At 41.4% G+C, this 15,299-nt stretch overlaps 1 protein-coding gene across 1 annotated transcript in view; it reads left to right on the top strand.

The window, feature by feature from the left end:
- itpr2 (inositol 1,4,5-trisphosphate receptor, type 2) overlaps positions 1 to 15,169 on the top strand; it is a 59,788-nt gene extending 44,619 nt beyond the window's left edge. Inside the window, exons 52-57 of the mRNA XM_039809584.1 lie at positions 1,984 to 2,070; positions 3,044 to 3,159; positions 3,360 to 3,525; positions 3,628 to 3,788; positions 11,937 to 12,098; positions 13,825 to 15,169. Coding sequence (XP_039665518.1) covers positions 1,984 to 2,070; positions 3,044 to 3,159; positions 3,360 to 3,525; positions 3,628 to 3,788; positions 11,937 to 12,098; positions 13,825 to 13,905 — 773 coding nt within the window. The 3' untranslated portion in view covers positions 13,906 to 15,169. The remainder of the gene's footprint in view (positions 1 to 1,983; positions 2,071 to 3,043; positions 3,160 to 3,359; positions 3,526 to 3,627; positions 3,789 to 11,936; positions 12,099 to 13,824) is intronic.
- The last annotated feature ends 130 nt before the right edge of the window (positions 15,170 to 15,299 follow it).

Below are 15,299 nucleotides of genomic sequence, written 5' to 3'. Positions count from 1 at the left end.
TTCAAAAGGGTTGTATTTAGTGTCTTCATTAATTCACAGGTGTGTTTTGGGCGTAACATGCAATAAACCAATCAGAGCGTCATCTTCCATTCCCTTTAAAGGCCAGGTGCGTTTGTACCTTGGTGCATTGCTATTATGACGGCGGATTTGCTGGTTAATATTTTTATTGTTAATCTTTTGCACGTTTGTGTGCTGCTGCACGTCGTGATGACTTTCTGCTGCCTCAAGATAACAATATGACAAGAATTCACCTGAACACACCTCCCTGTAAGACACGCCCATGGGTGCACAGATGGGCACAGATGCTTTTGCTATTTAAACGACACGGGCGCTGGACGTGAAATTGACAACTGCGTCGGTCTTAAACTAGCAAAGAAACTTGCGCAGGGATCTGTACCGGGTGCAAGATAGGGCCCCCTGTGTTTTGGAACAGATTTACAATGTAAAGTAGATTTTACCATTTTTTTTTTTTTTTCTTTTAGATTTAATTTAGCTGATGCTTTTATCTAAAGTGACTTTCAATAAGTGCATTCAACCATGAAGGCACAAACTCCAAACAGCAAAAAGCTTGACTCCTGTCAAAATAAAAGGCGTATTCACAAGGCGTCCTAGTGCTCTAAGACGCTGCCTATGTAATTGCATTGTCCCTGGTAGGAACCTTTTTAGCATGTAATTTCCTATCTTTCCCCCACTTGTTTCATTGCAGGTCTATACTGCATTAAATATCCCTAAAATACTTTGGAAAGGGAAACTTTTCATGTTCTCCAGAGAGAATTATGGCAGTGCTTATGACTTTATACTTATTTTTAGTCACTGTATTTTGTGCTACGCTGTGGCTGCTCTGTTCCTGCATTTAACCTTAGTTAACATTAAACATGTCTTGAACCTTCACTCTTTTACAATGCTCTCATAAACGTAACATAAAAATGTGTTGCTCTTTTTCTGCTCCAAACTTATCAATAACTTCTAGGATTGTACATCCTAGAAGTTAATGAGTTTCAAACCTCGAGCGGTAATAAAAGATAAGCAGCAGACTGGGCAGTTCATACAGTATATCAGACATGTTAACATTGTTGACAATAACTTCTGAACTATCAGGACAATAATCAAAAGGATTCTTTGGTTTAGAGTGAATCCAGAGTTTTTTTTCAATTTCTCAATAAAAACGGTAGGATCACTGTTTGCTTATGTACATATTCAACCTAAGAAATTGCAGAATATGTACCATATATTGTATATACTATATACAAACCCAGGCACATGTTTTGAAAACACTGTGGAGAGTGTGGGTGTGTTAATGAGCTCCAGCACAGTGCTCCGACGGTCAGGAAGACAACCTGCTAGCACGTGTGCACCTGTTGCATAACCTGTGTTTTGCTGAACCGAGCACAGCAGACACAGCAGAGCAGTGCTGGGTTTATGTAACCAGCTGGGCTCACGCCTGTCTATCTGTTAGCTGTGGGGTAAGCCGAGGCATAACCCGAGTTCCATCAAAGCTGAGGAGCACCCTGTCCACACTGCTGCTGTGAACCCTGCGCCTCGCCTCACCTCAGCCCCCCCCCCCCCCCTCCGTACCCTCTTGCCTCTGCCTCTTGTCTCCCAGCCCTGCCCTGTGTCGTACGGCCTGTCAGGGAAGAAAGCCATTTTTGTGACACTCTGGCCTAGCTGTACAGTTCACCTTCCGCTGTTTGCCTGAGCCAATCACACTCAAGCGCAGCTTCTCTGCTCCTCAGGGCTTTGCCGATGTGCAAATGATTTGTACAGGTTTTTTCAGCAACACTTCCCCGCCCACCCAGCAGATGCTGCCTCAGTTTACATAACGTCCAACTATATATTTCTTTCTGATTTGATGAGAATAAGCTGGAAGGAGTTTTAATGCCAGAGTTGAATCATCTTCTTCCATTTGTAAGTTATCTGTGCTGTTGTCTATAATCAACTTCACATAATTTCCCCTTTTTTTCTCTTTAATTGTTCTTTGAAAAGGAAAAGGGGATTTAATGAGTAAGAATGGAGTTGCTGACTCATGTTTGACAGATAGATGTCCTGTTTCAGAACCTAAATCTGACCCTGGTAAGTTTTTTTTTTTTTAAATCAATTAATGAATTTAATTTGCTTTATTTTCTACAATTACAAACTGCTGAGTAGACAAGTTTTAAGATTTTGTACTGACCGAAATGTGTATGCTACCTCTCTGGTGGTAATCGCTTCCTGAAAAGTTACTCACACACAAACGCATACACTGGAACATGCACACAACACAGTCATACTCAGTTTCACACACACACACACACACACACACACACACACACACACACACACACACACACACACACACACACACACACACACACACACACACACACACACACACACACACACACACACACACACACACACACACACACACACACTCTGACTGAGGCGTGCAGACAAAGAATCTTGACGAGGCAGCGGGGTGACTCACACACTTGTGTTCCTGTATCTCCTCGATCACCTGCACCGTTGGGGCACACACGCGATCTCAGCCACATCCTTCACCTCCTCTTTCTCCTCAGCAGTCAGCCATTTTCTATATACAGTATATGTAAATTTTATATCGGATATAAATTTTTTTCTGTTTCATTCTCATATCTGAGGAGGCGAGGGAGTTGAAAGTATCCATTTGATCTTTAGTCACACCATTATCAGCTGTTTTCATGATGAGGTGTTTTATTATCAGTCAGTTATGAAAGTCAGCTGAGTGATAATTTTTTGAATTGGCTCAGACTGTATTATCCACTGTAAATCTTTCACTGACTCTTGGTTCCATTTCATTTAATTCAGTTCAGTTAAATGAAACTGAATTCAGATGTGGTGGTCATCGCTAGTTAGATATAAATTCAAATGAGGAGAACGATAGAAAGGAGAAGCTACTGCTAAGAAGAAAAAACTAAGCAACTTGTAACACAAATTTAGAAATTTAGAAGCAAATACTGCACATGTATCCTTGTGTCTACTGTTTTTAATGCTTTTTTTCTTCTGGTTTATGTGTGTCTGGTCATAGACGATGGGACAGAGCGGGTGTGCGACACTCTGCTCATGTGTATAATCACAGTGTTGAACCAGGGATTACGTAATGGAGGTGGTGTGGGAGACATTCTTAGGAGACCGTCCAAAGAGGTAAGACGGCCTCAAAATGAACATGAACTACAGTGTTCACTTCTTACAGAATTTTTCTTAATGTCTGTTTGTAATGACTTGAACTATAAATAAATGGCATTAGTGCTGCATAGCTTCTGTCTAAGATGAAATAAATTAATCATTGTGGAATGTTAAATGAGGCATTTTCTCCATATTTTACCTGTAACTGGACCATCCAGGAGCCTCTGTTTGCGGCCCGAGTGGTTTACGACCTCCTGTTCTTCTTCGTCGTTATCATCATCGTTCTTAACCTCATCTTTGGTGTCATCATCGACACCTTCGCTGACTTGAGAAGTGAGAAACAAAGGAAGGAGGAGATCCTGAAAACCACCTGTTTCATCTGTGGTGTGTACTGCTCTGTGGTTCACTCAATGCTACAAATGACAGTGAAGTGAGAAGACGGTGCATTTGGAAGAACTCGCGTTAAATAGAGCTAATTTCTTGCAGGGCTGGAGAGGGACAAGTTTGACAACAAGACGGTGTCCTTTGAGGAGCACATCAAATCCGAACACAACATGTGGCATTACCTTTACTTCCTGGTTCTGGTGAGGGTGAAGGATCCAACCGAGTACACTGGCCCCGAGAGCTACGTGGCCCAGATGATTGTGGTAAGTAGACCAAACATACACACAGGACACACCCAGGAAATAGTCCCATGGTACCTTTTTGTAATGCAGCTTAAAAGATGCATCACACAAGCTGCTCTATCATCAAAATATTGTAGCTTAAGTTACAGTGGAGCACTTTAATTTTGTGTTTGTAAGGTATACAAAGGAAGGCACTTGCTGGAGCCATAAAAGGTTTATTCATATTTATTCATTAAAGTGCTCATATTATGCTTTTTTGCTTTTTCCCTTTTTATTTATTTTGTTATATATCTTTTTTTATGCATGTCATAGATTTACAAAGTGAAAAAGCCCAAAGTGCACCCCAAAGGGACTTACCATCTCCAACAGAAAACTCTGTTCACAAACTGCTCCAAACAGCTCTATTGTAGTCCAGCCTTTACTTCTGTGATGAACGTGGGTCACTTTGTAACACACGTTATAATGCTCGCCTAGCTGCTGGCGTGGCACGCCCTCATACTCTGCTTCTGACTGGCTAGTTGTCCTTACCTAGCTACTGCCCATGTGCGACTCCCAACAAATATGGAACAGAAGTGAGATGTCTCACTCTGTAGCTAAAACAGAGAGCTCAACACACAGGGTGAAAAGAGGAGCTGCAGCAATGTGCAGTACAACAAAAATATGGTGTTTTTTGAAAATTAAACCATGTAAACCTTTTCTGGTACAACCTCTAAATACAATTATGAACCTGAAAATGAACATAATATGAGCACTTTAATTCATAGAAAAAACAAGATGATTTTTATTTAATACATTAAGCTGGGTGACAGCTTGGTGAGTTCTTTTGTTTGAGTGAGAGAGGAGGACTGAAACACTTAGTGATCAGTTTGTGATCAGTTATTAGCAAAACCAAGTTTGTGTTTCTGTAGAAAAGTCAACCACAGAATTTATTTTATTTTATGTTTGACGTAATAAATCATTATTTGAACGAAAAGTAAGGATCTCCGCAAGTTCTTTTTTTCACATATCAGTCACAGTCCTCCTCCAAAATGCGACAAGGATAAGAAAATGAGCGAAGGAGTCGCTATAACAGCACTGCACATTTTATATATATTTTTTAAAGGTGGCTACATAAACATACCCAAGCCACATTCATTTTGTTTATTATTCCAGGAACATTTGGACAAACAAACATATTCATTTCACCCCCCTAATTAATATTTTGCTGGCGAGCCGTACCAGACAGCATACAGATGTCGCAGTGTTGGAGTCTTAAAGTTTTGCAGCCTTCCTCACTTTGCAGACTTGCACAGTGTGCTAGAGAACCGTGAGCCTCTACAGCAGACGAGCGATCGAAAAATGAGACTGAGCCTCTAGGCCTGTGCCAAGCATCCCAATTTATTCTCCTTCCCTCTTGCTGCTGGAGAGAGATGGGTCTCCGTGCTCAGGTAGTCTTCACTATGCTGAACTCCTAACCTGCTGGGACACAGTGTGGTTAAATAGTAATTAAACCCAGTCCAGCTCTATTATCATCAGTGCACCAACTTGCTGCACTGACACACAGACAAGAAGTTGAAGGATGTAAGGGCAACTTAAGGTGTTGCTGTTAGGTTAATGGATTCAAATGAAGCCCCGGAGCACAATGGCACAGTTTGTGATTAACATTTGGCCATGATGGGCATAAGAATGGTTGCATTATAATGAACAATTTGCATAACAAACAGGTGACAGACATTGAATTAATATGCATCAGCAGGTCTTCCAACAGGTCGACTCTCTGATGCGAGGCCATGGTATCGCTGTGTGATAAAGTAATGATGACTCAGGAATTTATATTAACACCTCCTAACATGCTGCAGAGAAGAAACTCACTCGGGGGGGAGGGGGGGGGAACACTAAAACTGCTTTTGTTTCCATTTTGTTACTTCATGTTGCACTCGTGTTTTATGAAAAAAGTACATTATTTCATAATTCTCATAAAATGGTGCCATCATTTTAAATATTTAGTTTTTCTCAATAACATTAAATATTCATAAGGAACGATTAAAGCTAGAGTTTTGAAAAAAAAGCATCTTCCAACTAGCAAAAACTGCTTCAACTGTGGCAGACTTACTTTTTGTTTATCTAGGACCCCATAACTCATAATAAGAAGCTGATTGAGAAAATTAGTCTTCACAGTCTTTAAAATGAAACTTTAAGTGGCTGTCCTGTTAGCAGATGGTGAAGTGAGTACAACTTTACCTACTCAGTTAATAGCAAAGGGATAGACAGTCCTGAAGGGTCAAACCTCCAACAAAACTTGTAATAATATTGACTTTATTATTTTTTATTATTACATTATATATTATTTATTTATTATATATAACGTTAGTTAGTTAGTTAGTTAGTTAGTTAGTTAGTTAGTTAGTTAGTTAGTTAGTTAGTTAGTTAGTTAGTTAATATTAGCTTGTGGCCTTCATCAAGGTCAACATGTGACACTTTACAAATAACTTTTATATATGATGGGTATGGACAAAAATCATATACACAGGGGCGTAACACAAAATTCTGGGCCCCTCCCCACATCCACAGCTATTCATTCTAGCATCTAGCGCCTGGGTGCTCAGTCCCCTTTTTCCCCCCAGTCCGACGCCCCTGCATATACACAGCAACCGTAAGGGTTTGGCCCCTTTTAGTAACTAAAAGTCAGGATATCTTAGTTTATCTTATCTTCATTTTTTTAAATAGAGGTAAAACATTATTAAATATGTCTCTCGTTAATCAGCCAACTTAATGGAAGTCCCAACTAATAGAGCAAAAACATGCACACTGACAAACAAAATCTGTTTATTCTATGTGCAAAAGTTGAAGTGTAATTCTCAATTGCTGGAGTCAATCTGCTCACACACAGTAAATTACTCTGCATGAGAGAGAGCAAAGGTACAGTGACATAAGCTGTAATGGAAAAACAGCTGAATGTGAAAGTATCGGAGTCTGTGATGTTAGTGTCTGCAGGAACCTGCTCCATCTGCTGTCTGTACACCGCAGCCCAGAGTTTGACTTAATGTTTAGGGAGGGATAAGTGTGTGCGTTTAAGGAGGGGGGATATTTGCAGTTTAGGGCTCCGCTTGTTAAGCTCCCTCTTTATACTAATCTCCTTCGCTATAGTTTGGGGGGCCGACAACTCAACATGATGCTACTGGACTAATAAAAAAACTCTGCCCTCCACTCTCCTTGTTGGAAAAGAGCTGAAATCCGATGACAACACACACACACACACACACACACACACACACACACACACACACACACACACACACACACACACACACACACACACACACACACACACACACAGTCATAATGAGTGCATCTGGTTGGGTAGAACAGAGTGATGTGGTGCCAAGCTAAAGAGTAGGATCATGTTACACTGCATGTCTGTTCTGTGTCTGTTCTGTTGGTGTGTTGTGCATGTGGATGGGAATATCTGTGCGGGTGTTTGTGTGTAAAATTATGACAGCGACTACAGGCCTATCAGGTACTGCAGCAGCCACAACGCTGTTACATAACCCATCTCAAGTGGCCTGCTAATAGCTCAGCCCTGCCTGGCACGTGCTCTCCTGTCCCTTTCTCTCTCTAACACACAGACACAGTCACCATCACATCATGAATTCTTCATTTACTTTACAAAGCAGCCACATTCGTATCTGAATAGAAAAGGTAGAGCAGGTGTGTGTGTGTGTGTGTGTGTGTGTGTGTGTGTGTGTGTGTGTGTGTGTGTGTGTGTGTGTGTGTGTGTGTGTGTGTGTGTGTGTGTGTGTGTGTGTGTGTGTGTGTGTGTGTGTGTGTGTGTGTGTGTGTGTGTGTGTGTGTGTGTGTGTGTGTGTGTGTGTGTGTGTGTGTGTGTGTGTGTACTATCTGCGGCCTCGTCCGGTACACTCCCTGTATGTGAGATTGTATTTCTTGACACTCTTCTGTATCTTTGTGGTTGTTTAGCTATGTCATTCAACAGACGGAAATCTGCTACTTTTATCTTAAATTCCTGACCAAAGTGTGCTAAATAATATACATTACTGTGGGCACAACCCAAAAGCGCAGAGAGCTAAAGCTATGTTTAATAAAAAATCACAATAAACATTGTACATTTTTGTGTTAGGTTAGATATTCCGCCACTGCTGTTTGAGAGGAAAGAAAATATATAGACAACCCTTTTAGCACATCTAGATTAATTAAGTTGTTGAGTGTAAATGTAGCATAGGGCTGCATTAGCTCTCATCTCATAAACTCAAATATAAAGTGATGGCTGTAAGAAAGTTTAGGACATTTCCAAAAAGTAGCAGTTGTTGTAATAGTAGTAGTTATAACAAATAGCAACTGCAACCGGAGCGCAAATTTCTTCAGTGTGTGTGTACGTGGTGAAACACACCAGCGCTATGGCGACGGCAGCAGAGTGAGAAGCACATGAATGTCCGTCTGTAAATTCATGCTCACTGAGGTGTTTAAATGGATCAGTGAAGCAACACTAAAGCCTTGACTTATTCAGACAGCGCAGCACAGCACACAGTGGACTACTGTACAGTCTAATGAACAGCAACAAGATGGGAGCGGGGTAGTTCAGTTTCTTTGCGGTCACTGCTTAACTTCATATCATTGATTAATTAGCGGTAATGCGTCAAGCGCCATTGAGTGACTTTACGTTCAAACAGGATATTGTATTCATCCCTAATAACGTGTCTTATGTCTCTCTGAATCTTTGAGGTCACTAATCCATCAGTTATGGATGACTTGATGAAACAAATATCAGATAGTCTTCAGTTTCAGTGACGTTGAAGGTTTGTCTTTGAGCTCACAGAGCCTTCACTGTGTTTTTGAAGCTATGAGAAAGAAATTATTCTTTTATTTTATCGGCCCCTTGATGCCTGAGGCCCGTATTAGCCAGAGGCTCAGGCAAGCTCTTATAGAATGACTCGATTCATACCGTGTGGCTCAGCAGTCAGTCTAACTGCTGCCCCTGTAGTAAGGGATGGGAAAGTATTATAGTCAGTAAAAAGCAGTCAGTGTTGAAAGTGTAAGTAAATGAACTCTTTTTTATTTTTTTTATTTTTTTTTTTGCAGAGTAATCAGAGTCATATGTACATGTATACATTCACTTGGTTACATATGATAACTGCAACCTGTACATTTTCAGCCTTAATCTGAATCGTTCTTCAATTCAAAAATGTTGTTAAAAGTGGCAGCCACTCCTTTTTCCGAGAAGAAGCTTACATTGTGTCGGTTGCTTTGTCACTATAAAGAGGGCCTGAATATAACACATTTTATAACCGCTGCAAAAGTAGAAGAAAACAACACCTAATCAAAAGATTTTAGAAGGGACAAGTACACCGAAAGCCCCTCAGTTAACAGTAAAATGTGTATTTGTAATTAGTAGTTTTCACTAGTGGTTTTGTTACCGCATTAAATGTTAAAATGTTAACACTTAGCACAGAGTGATGCTAAATGTTCCATGCTAAATGTGAGACTGTTAACATTAACACGTTTGCATGTTGGTATTAAGCTCAAAGCACAGCTGAGCCTGACAAAGTGCAGCTGAAGCTGATGGATTTTGAGCTGAATGTAAAAGTCTTAAATGTACAATTTAGAAAGTTGAGTCAAATGGCTACAATTTCCTCTGTTGCAGTACATACTTATTGTGCTCATCGACTGCATTCAACAGTTTTGTTTTCTGGTGTTAAGTAAACATTACAGGGCTGCTGTTGTGGATAGCCTCAAATAACAGTTACAAATGTTGCTTTACAGTGCTTTTCTATTTTTGTGCATTGCATACATTATTAAATATGGCACACATGCCATGCATTTTATAGTCAAAAGCACAATGCCACTTAACTTTTAGAATCAAGCAAGGGTTTGTCAGTGCTAGTGATTAACATAATAATGATTAGAAGTTTTTGTTTTTTAACTTAGTTTCCTGTTTAATGAATTTCCCAGAAGGAGTGAGTTTAGGTGTGGACAGTCCCATATCATCAGTCCCATGATATGTCACGGCCATTAATGTCGCACTTAGCAAAGTGTGATAAACTCATTAGTTAATTAAACAAAAACAAAAAACCCACACACCCCACCTTCCTCTCCACCCTCACCCTCTCCTCATGTCCTCTTCTCTGTCCTCAGCGTCTCACACACTGATCAGTTTTTCTATCCCTGTAGTCTATTCTTATATAAGAGGAGGTGGGAGAATACCTCACTCCTCCTACTCGACTAGATCTGGTGCCAGTCAAATCCCACTCTCGGCACCTTTTAAGTCATTTTCATTAGAAGACCTGGCAAAGGAATATTACATAAGATCAGCTGATGGCAGTCTGTCTCTGTGAAACCTATCTCACTTTCAAGAGCATGCGTGTTGTAAAACACACACTCTTGCTCACAGTCTGCTATGTACATATCCATGCAGATGCACGCCAACAGTACACACCCACACATGTACAAACACAGACGCACTTAAATCCATTACATAATGCCATAGGTTTGTTTTGCTCACTGTTTTCTCGTGGCATTACAGAAGCTGGTTAGCTCTGTCCACTGCACTGTTGGAAAAATGGGATAAACTAAATGTCACACACACACACTCACTAATAACACTACAGTCCCAGTTGTGTTCCTGATGGACGACAGTGACTCATTCCCACATCAACAGTGTGCTTACAGTATGGAGTGGGTGAGAATTGAAATGCAAGTTACTGTTCATTTAGTGTACTAGTACAGTGCCCGTTGAAAATGTGCCTGTTTGGAACGGGCGATTGCTTGGCCTGTCATATTGCTGCTTGTAGAATTCTTCAAAACCAAATTGCACCCCAAAATGACTTAAAGAAGGAACCCAAACCACTTAATATGCAACTCTGCTGTATAGCCTACTACTGACTTACAGTGTAGGCTATGTCTACATCAGATGAAGACATTGTAGCCTACTGCTGTATTTACCTGACAGAGAACGGGGAAGATTCAGAATGTAATCACAAAATATCACAATGACAATGTGGAGTAATCAGACATTAGCGTCATGGACACATGGCAGTGTGCTACCCACCCGGCCTGTTATGAGAGCTAATTGTGTGTGTGTGTGTGTGTGTGTGTGCGTGTGTGCGCGTGTGTGTGAGATCATTAACGAATTTAACACTTCAGCAGAGGTGTTAATTTCCATACAGGTTTAGTGGCTTGACGGTTAACGGTGAAGTATGGATTTGATTTGCGGGTGTATTTTGGCGACTGTAATGTTATTAGTGTTGTAAGTTAGCAGTAGAATTAATTAACCCGACCAAGGGTGAGTCCGATGAAAACTGCTGTCTGCCCGGTTCAACTGAGATTTTCTCGCATTGCACAGCGCTGTGAAGGAATAATCTCCGAGATTATGCTATGTTATGTTCTGCCAGCTCACAGCAATTTAATACAATAGCAGGAAAAGAGTCAAAGGCTGTAAAAATGCGGAAATTGTCGTTTGTTTATTCAAAGTCAAAGACACTCCAAAGTAGTGCTACTTTGCAAATTTTTGTGGGTCTGAGGTGTATTTCACATTTTAGCTGCCAAAGCTCCGCTGCTTTCTTCGACCCTGTCTCTCTCTGGTCCTGCACTGTGCTCAGTCAGTGTGCAGTGTGGGGGGGGGAGGAGTGGCCAGCGGCTAGAGCAGCAAAAGCCGATGTGTGCTTCTTTTACCGATTTATATATTTAAGGATATCTTTTGCATTTCTAATCCAAACAACGTCAAACTTGGCACTGCACGGACTCGTGCCCGTAGCAAGACACCTGTCAACGGTTCGAGAGATATGCACATAACAGACACAGACAGACGGACTTTCCTGCAATTTATAGATAGATAATTGCTATCCACAGTATCCAAGAGACAGCAGTGCTGCTTAAAACATTTTAGACTGTTGAGCGCAACACAGAGAGCCGTTTCCATTGTGATGGAATGATTAATGTTAAACCTCCACGCATGTCTCCAATTACCCATACCTCTCGGTTTACTCTCCTCCTGCAGTCTGGCTTTAGCTCTGTATTGCTGCCGGCACGTCTATGCAAATCCTCCTTTCCATTGTCTGTGCCAACATACAGTTTCTGCCATCTCTCTGACCTACTGAGTCAGCTTTATTTCAGCCTTTTCATGCCTTTTACCTTTTTTACTGCTTCTCTCACATCCTATCTATCCTTCTCTCCTCCCAGGAGAAGAACTTGGAGTGGTTCCCCCGTATGAGAGCCATGTCTCTGGTGAGCAGCGAGGGAGACGGCGAGCAGAATGAGATGCGCTCTCTGCAGGATAAGCTGGACAGCACTGTCACTCTGGTGTCTCAGCTGTCTGGCCAGCTGGCTGAGCTCAAGGAACAGGTACAGTGGCACTTCAGGCCGTTTTTCCACGCTGTGGTGGGAACAGCTCTGGTCTGAGCAGCACTGTGGTGCTCTGAACTAAATGCCTGGTGACTAATCTAAAGCAAAATATTCCTGCTTTTAAAAAGTTTATGTCAAAGTAACATCATGTTTAGGTGATTGCTGTATAGCCAACTATAGCACATGGACTGTGAACTCCACGTGCTACTTGACTTGAGACTTGCTTATACCTAAAAACACCTGCAGGGCAAGTGATCACACAGAAGAGGCGACATCAGCAGTTTCATTTTTCTACCCATCTCTTTACTGAGTTCAGTAACCTAGATGGATTCTATCGGACCCTTGATGGTCCTGAACGCAGCACAATAGGTGACTATCACATCAGCGATCAACGCGACTGATTGCCGCCAATGAGCCTCTGGCTGTTTGGATGACTAGCCCTGCTGCTGCAGTGTGACTGATCACTCTCATCACCTGCCTCCCCTGCATGTGATTCCAGTCACAGGCCTGTCATTGTTCCTCTTCTGCCAGATGTGTGAAAACAGCTCCTAATGGGGAAGGATCACACTCCTGTAAACACAAAAACAACAACCTCTGTCGACCTCAGTAAACAGTTCATTCTGTTACATCGCCCTGCTGGTTGGGATCCCTTGTGTAACTCCTGTAACAACCGGAGCCTTGTTTCCGAATCTGTAGTTTCGCTCAAATACAGGCCATTTATTATTCCAATCTAGCTTTAGAAGTCTACACTGACTAGATTCATGGGGTCAGCAAGGGTGTCACTCTGCCTTTATGATAAATCAAGGTTTTGAGAGGTGAGTGTGTTCATGCAGGCCAAACCACAGCTCTGCAGTCACGAGGGGAAGTCTGCAGGTCTCACACCAGCTCAGAAAGTGCTCCTGCAGCTCCTCCCTCATTACTACCTCTGCTGACCTCGGCACTTTACACTATCACAGCTCAGATTGTGTGTACTTGCTATTTGTTTGTGTGGGTTTTAGGGTTCTGCACAGCACACTCTATTTATTTTAATCTGCATTTACAGATAAGGGTTTAGAAAAACAGGGGCCTTCATTTATGACATATGACATTAACACTGAAACCACTGCAAATGTGATGGTTGTGAGAAACCAGCTACTTCTGATTCATGAAAATTCCCCACTACACTTATCCAACGTGCAGCTCAATACATCAAGGTGTCCTTTTAATATAGTTACCATAGGACATTTTAGTTTCCAGTCATAACAGAGGTTGAACAAAGCGATTTGCATACAACCGTGGAGAAAGGAAATATCTCTTTTATAAGATCTATAAGATAAGAAAAGGAAAGTAATACTCTCAAAAAGTAATTGTTTGCAGTGACAGTGCAGTTTGAAATGACTAATGTGTGAAGCCTTGTTGTGCCATTCAGTAGTTTTTTTAACACAGCTAATCGAGATTTATTTCTTAACGTAATGAGCCAAAGATTTTGTTTTGTCTAAATGAATGTACTCTCTCTTAGAGAAGAGATTAGAGTGTCCCTTTACCTACACTCCAAGTTCAAATAGATAAACACTCCCGTCTGGAATTTAATTTGTGTGAACATAGTGGAAACATTGTTTTGCATAATGAATTGCTCTCTAGAACAATAATAGCACAAAAACAGGTTTTCATATCATGTGTATTCAACGTGCAAAATGAAAAGCCACTCTAGGTTGATGTCTTTTTTTCCTCTCTGTGTCCTCCACAGATGACAGAACAGAGGAAGAACAAGCAGAGGCTTGGCTTCCTGGGTCCTCCTCAGCCCAACCATCACACCCCGGCCCACTGAGGGGCCCAAGGCTCAAACAGGACACTGCAGGTGACGGGCCACTCGGCTGCAGGCTTGCAGTAGAAACCAGCCAAAAATGCAGACGCACACAAACCCCAGCCTTAAGAACAATACATGTACTCAGGGTACACTTACAATTAATGATGTCAAAATGTAAGAGGCCAGCAAGTGTTGACACATCATTTTTGACATAGTGCCTTTTCTGTGACAACAATCACTGCGTTATGTGATACAAACTGGGCCTTATGTGCTCACTCGGGCCACTAGGAGCATTTACTGCCCATCTGTACACAGCCTCGTACAGAGGAACTCTGCTCTGTGAATGATTGGCCAGGTACGGCACACATCTGCCAGTGGTGTGCCAGACAGAGGTCAAGTCATGTCTCGTTCCTCGACCGTCCTCAGTGCTGTTGTGCCAGAGAGCAGACAGGAAGGCTGCAAAGTCAGTGATTGGCAGTGTTTGGGAAGTTGGGGTGGTGGTGGTTTAGCCTCCAGGGGAAGAGTATGTGTGCGAACATCAAGTTTTTACCCCTTTACCTTTTAGATTTCTGACGGTATTTATGAGAAAATTTGCGGTTTATAACTGGAGTATTATTTTTGCATTTTGGAAAAAGAATCATGCTGCCTTACTCATTAACTTCTCTAAACAGTACATTGCAACTGCTGAAAGTGCACTTTTTAAGAAAAAAGGGTAAAACTGTAAGCCCGTAACTGGAAACATTAGTTAGATATATTATTTGTGCATGCTTTGTGTTGTGTTTAAAAATGCATTTGCTGCACCATTTCAGTTGCCTTCTTATAGATTTCTACAGAGTATATAAATTAAAGAAATGTGAAATAGAAATAATGATTACCTGTGCAGAACTTACTTGAAATGTCTTTTATGTCTAAATCTTATATTGGTACATAATGTAATACTGACTGAAGATGGTAAGCTTACAGTTCTTTGTTACAATATGAACATCCTCATTGTTTATAGAGATGTCAGCTAATACTGTAATATTTACTGTATCTGCTCAATTCATCTTCTACAGTTTCTTAAAGTTTCATGTTTTTAGTGTAAATCATCCTCACTAGTCTCTCTTGGACTGCAACTGATTAAGTTGTGTTTTAAACTACGGCAGATTGCGAGTGCATGCACTCGATGGTAAATGTCCTGTGACACTTTCTGTGGAAACAAAGTGTATAGAAAAATGTGTTTTATGTGGTTGGATGTCGTAATAAATTTGTAACGAGACTCTTTGCCGTGCTTTGAGTAAACAGAGTTTTGCCTCAGTCCATGTTGTTGTTGTTGGGGATGAATAAGCACCCCCATCCCCCACCCCCCCACACACACTCACCCTGACCCCCCTCTGCAACCACCAACAGTTTACTCACACTTGTACTTGTCCATG

Source organism: Perca fluviatilis, chromosome 8 (genome assembly GCF_010015445.1).
Source record: "Perca fluviatilis chromosome 8, GENO_Pfluv_1.0, whole genome shotgun sequence".
NCBI lineage: Eukaryota > Metazoa > Chordata > Actinopteri > Perciformes > Percidae > Perca > Perca fluviatilis.
The sequence above is the reverse complement of the archived record's forward strand: the minus strand, read 5'-3'. Positions and strand labels throughout refer to the sequence as shown.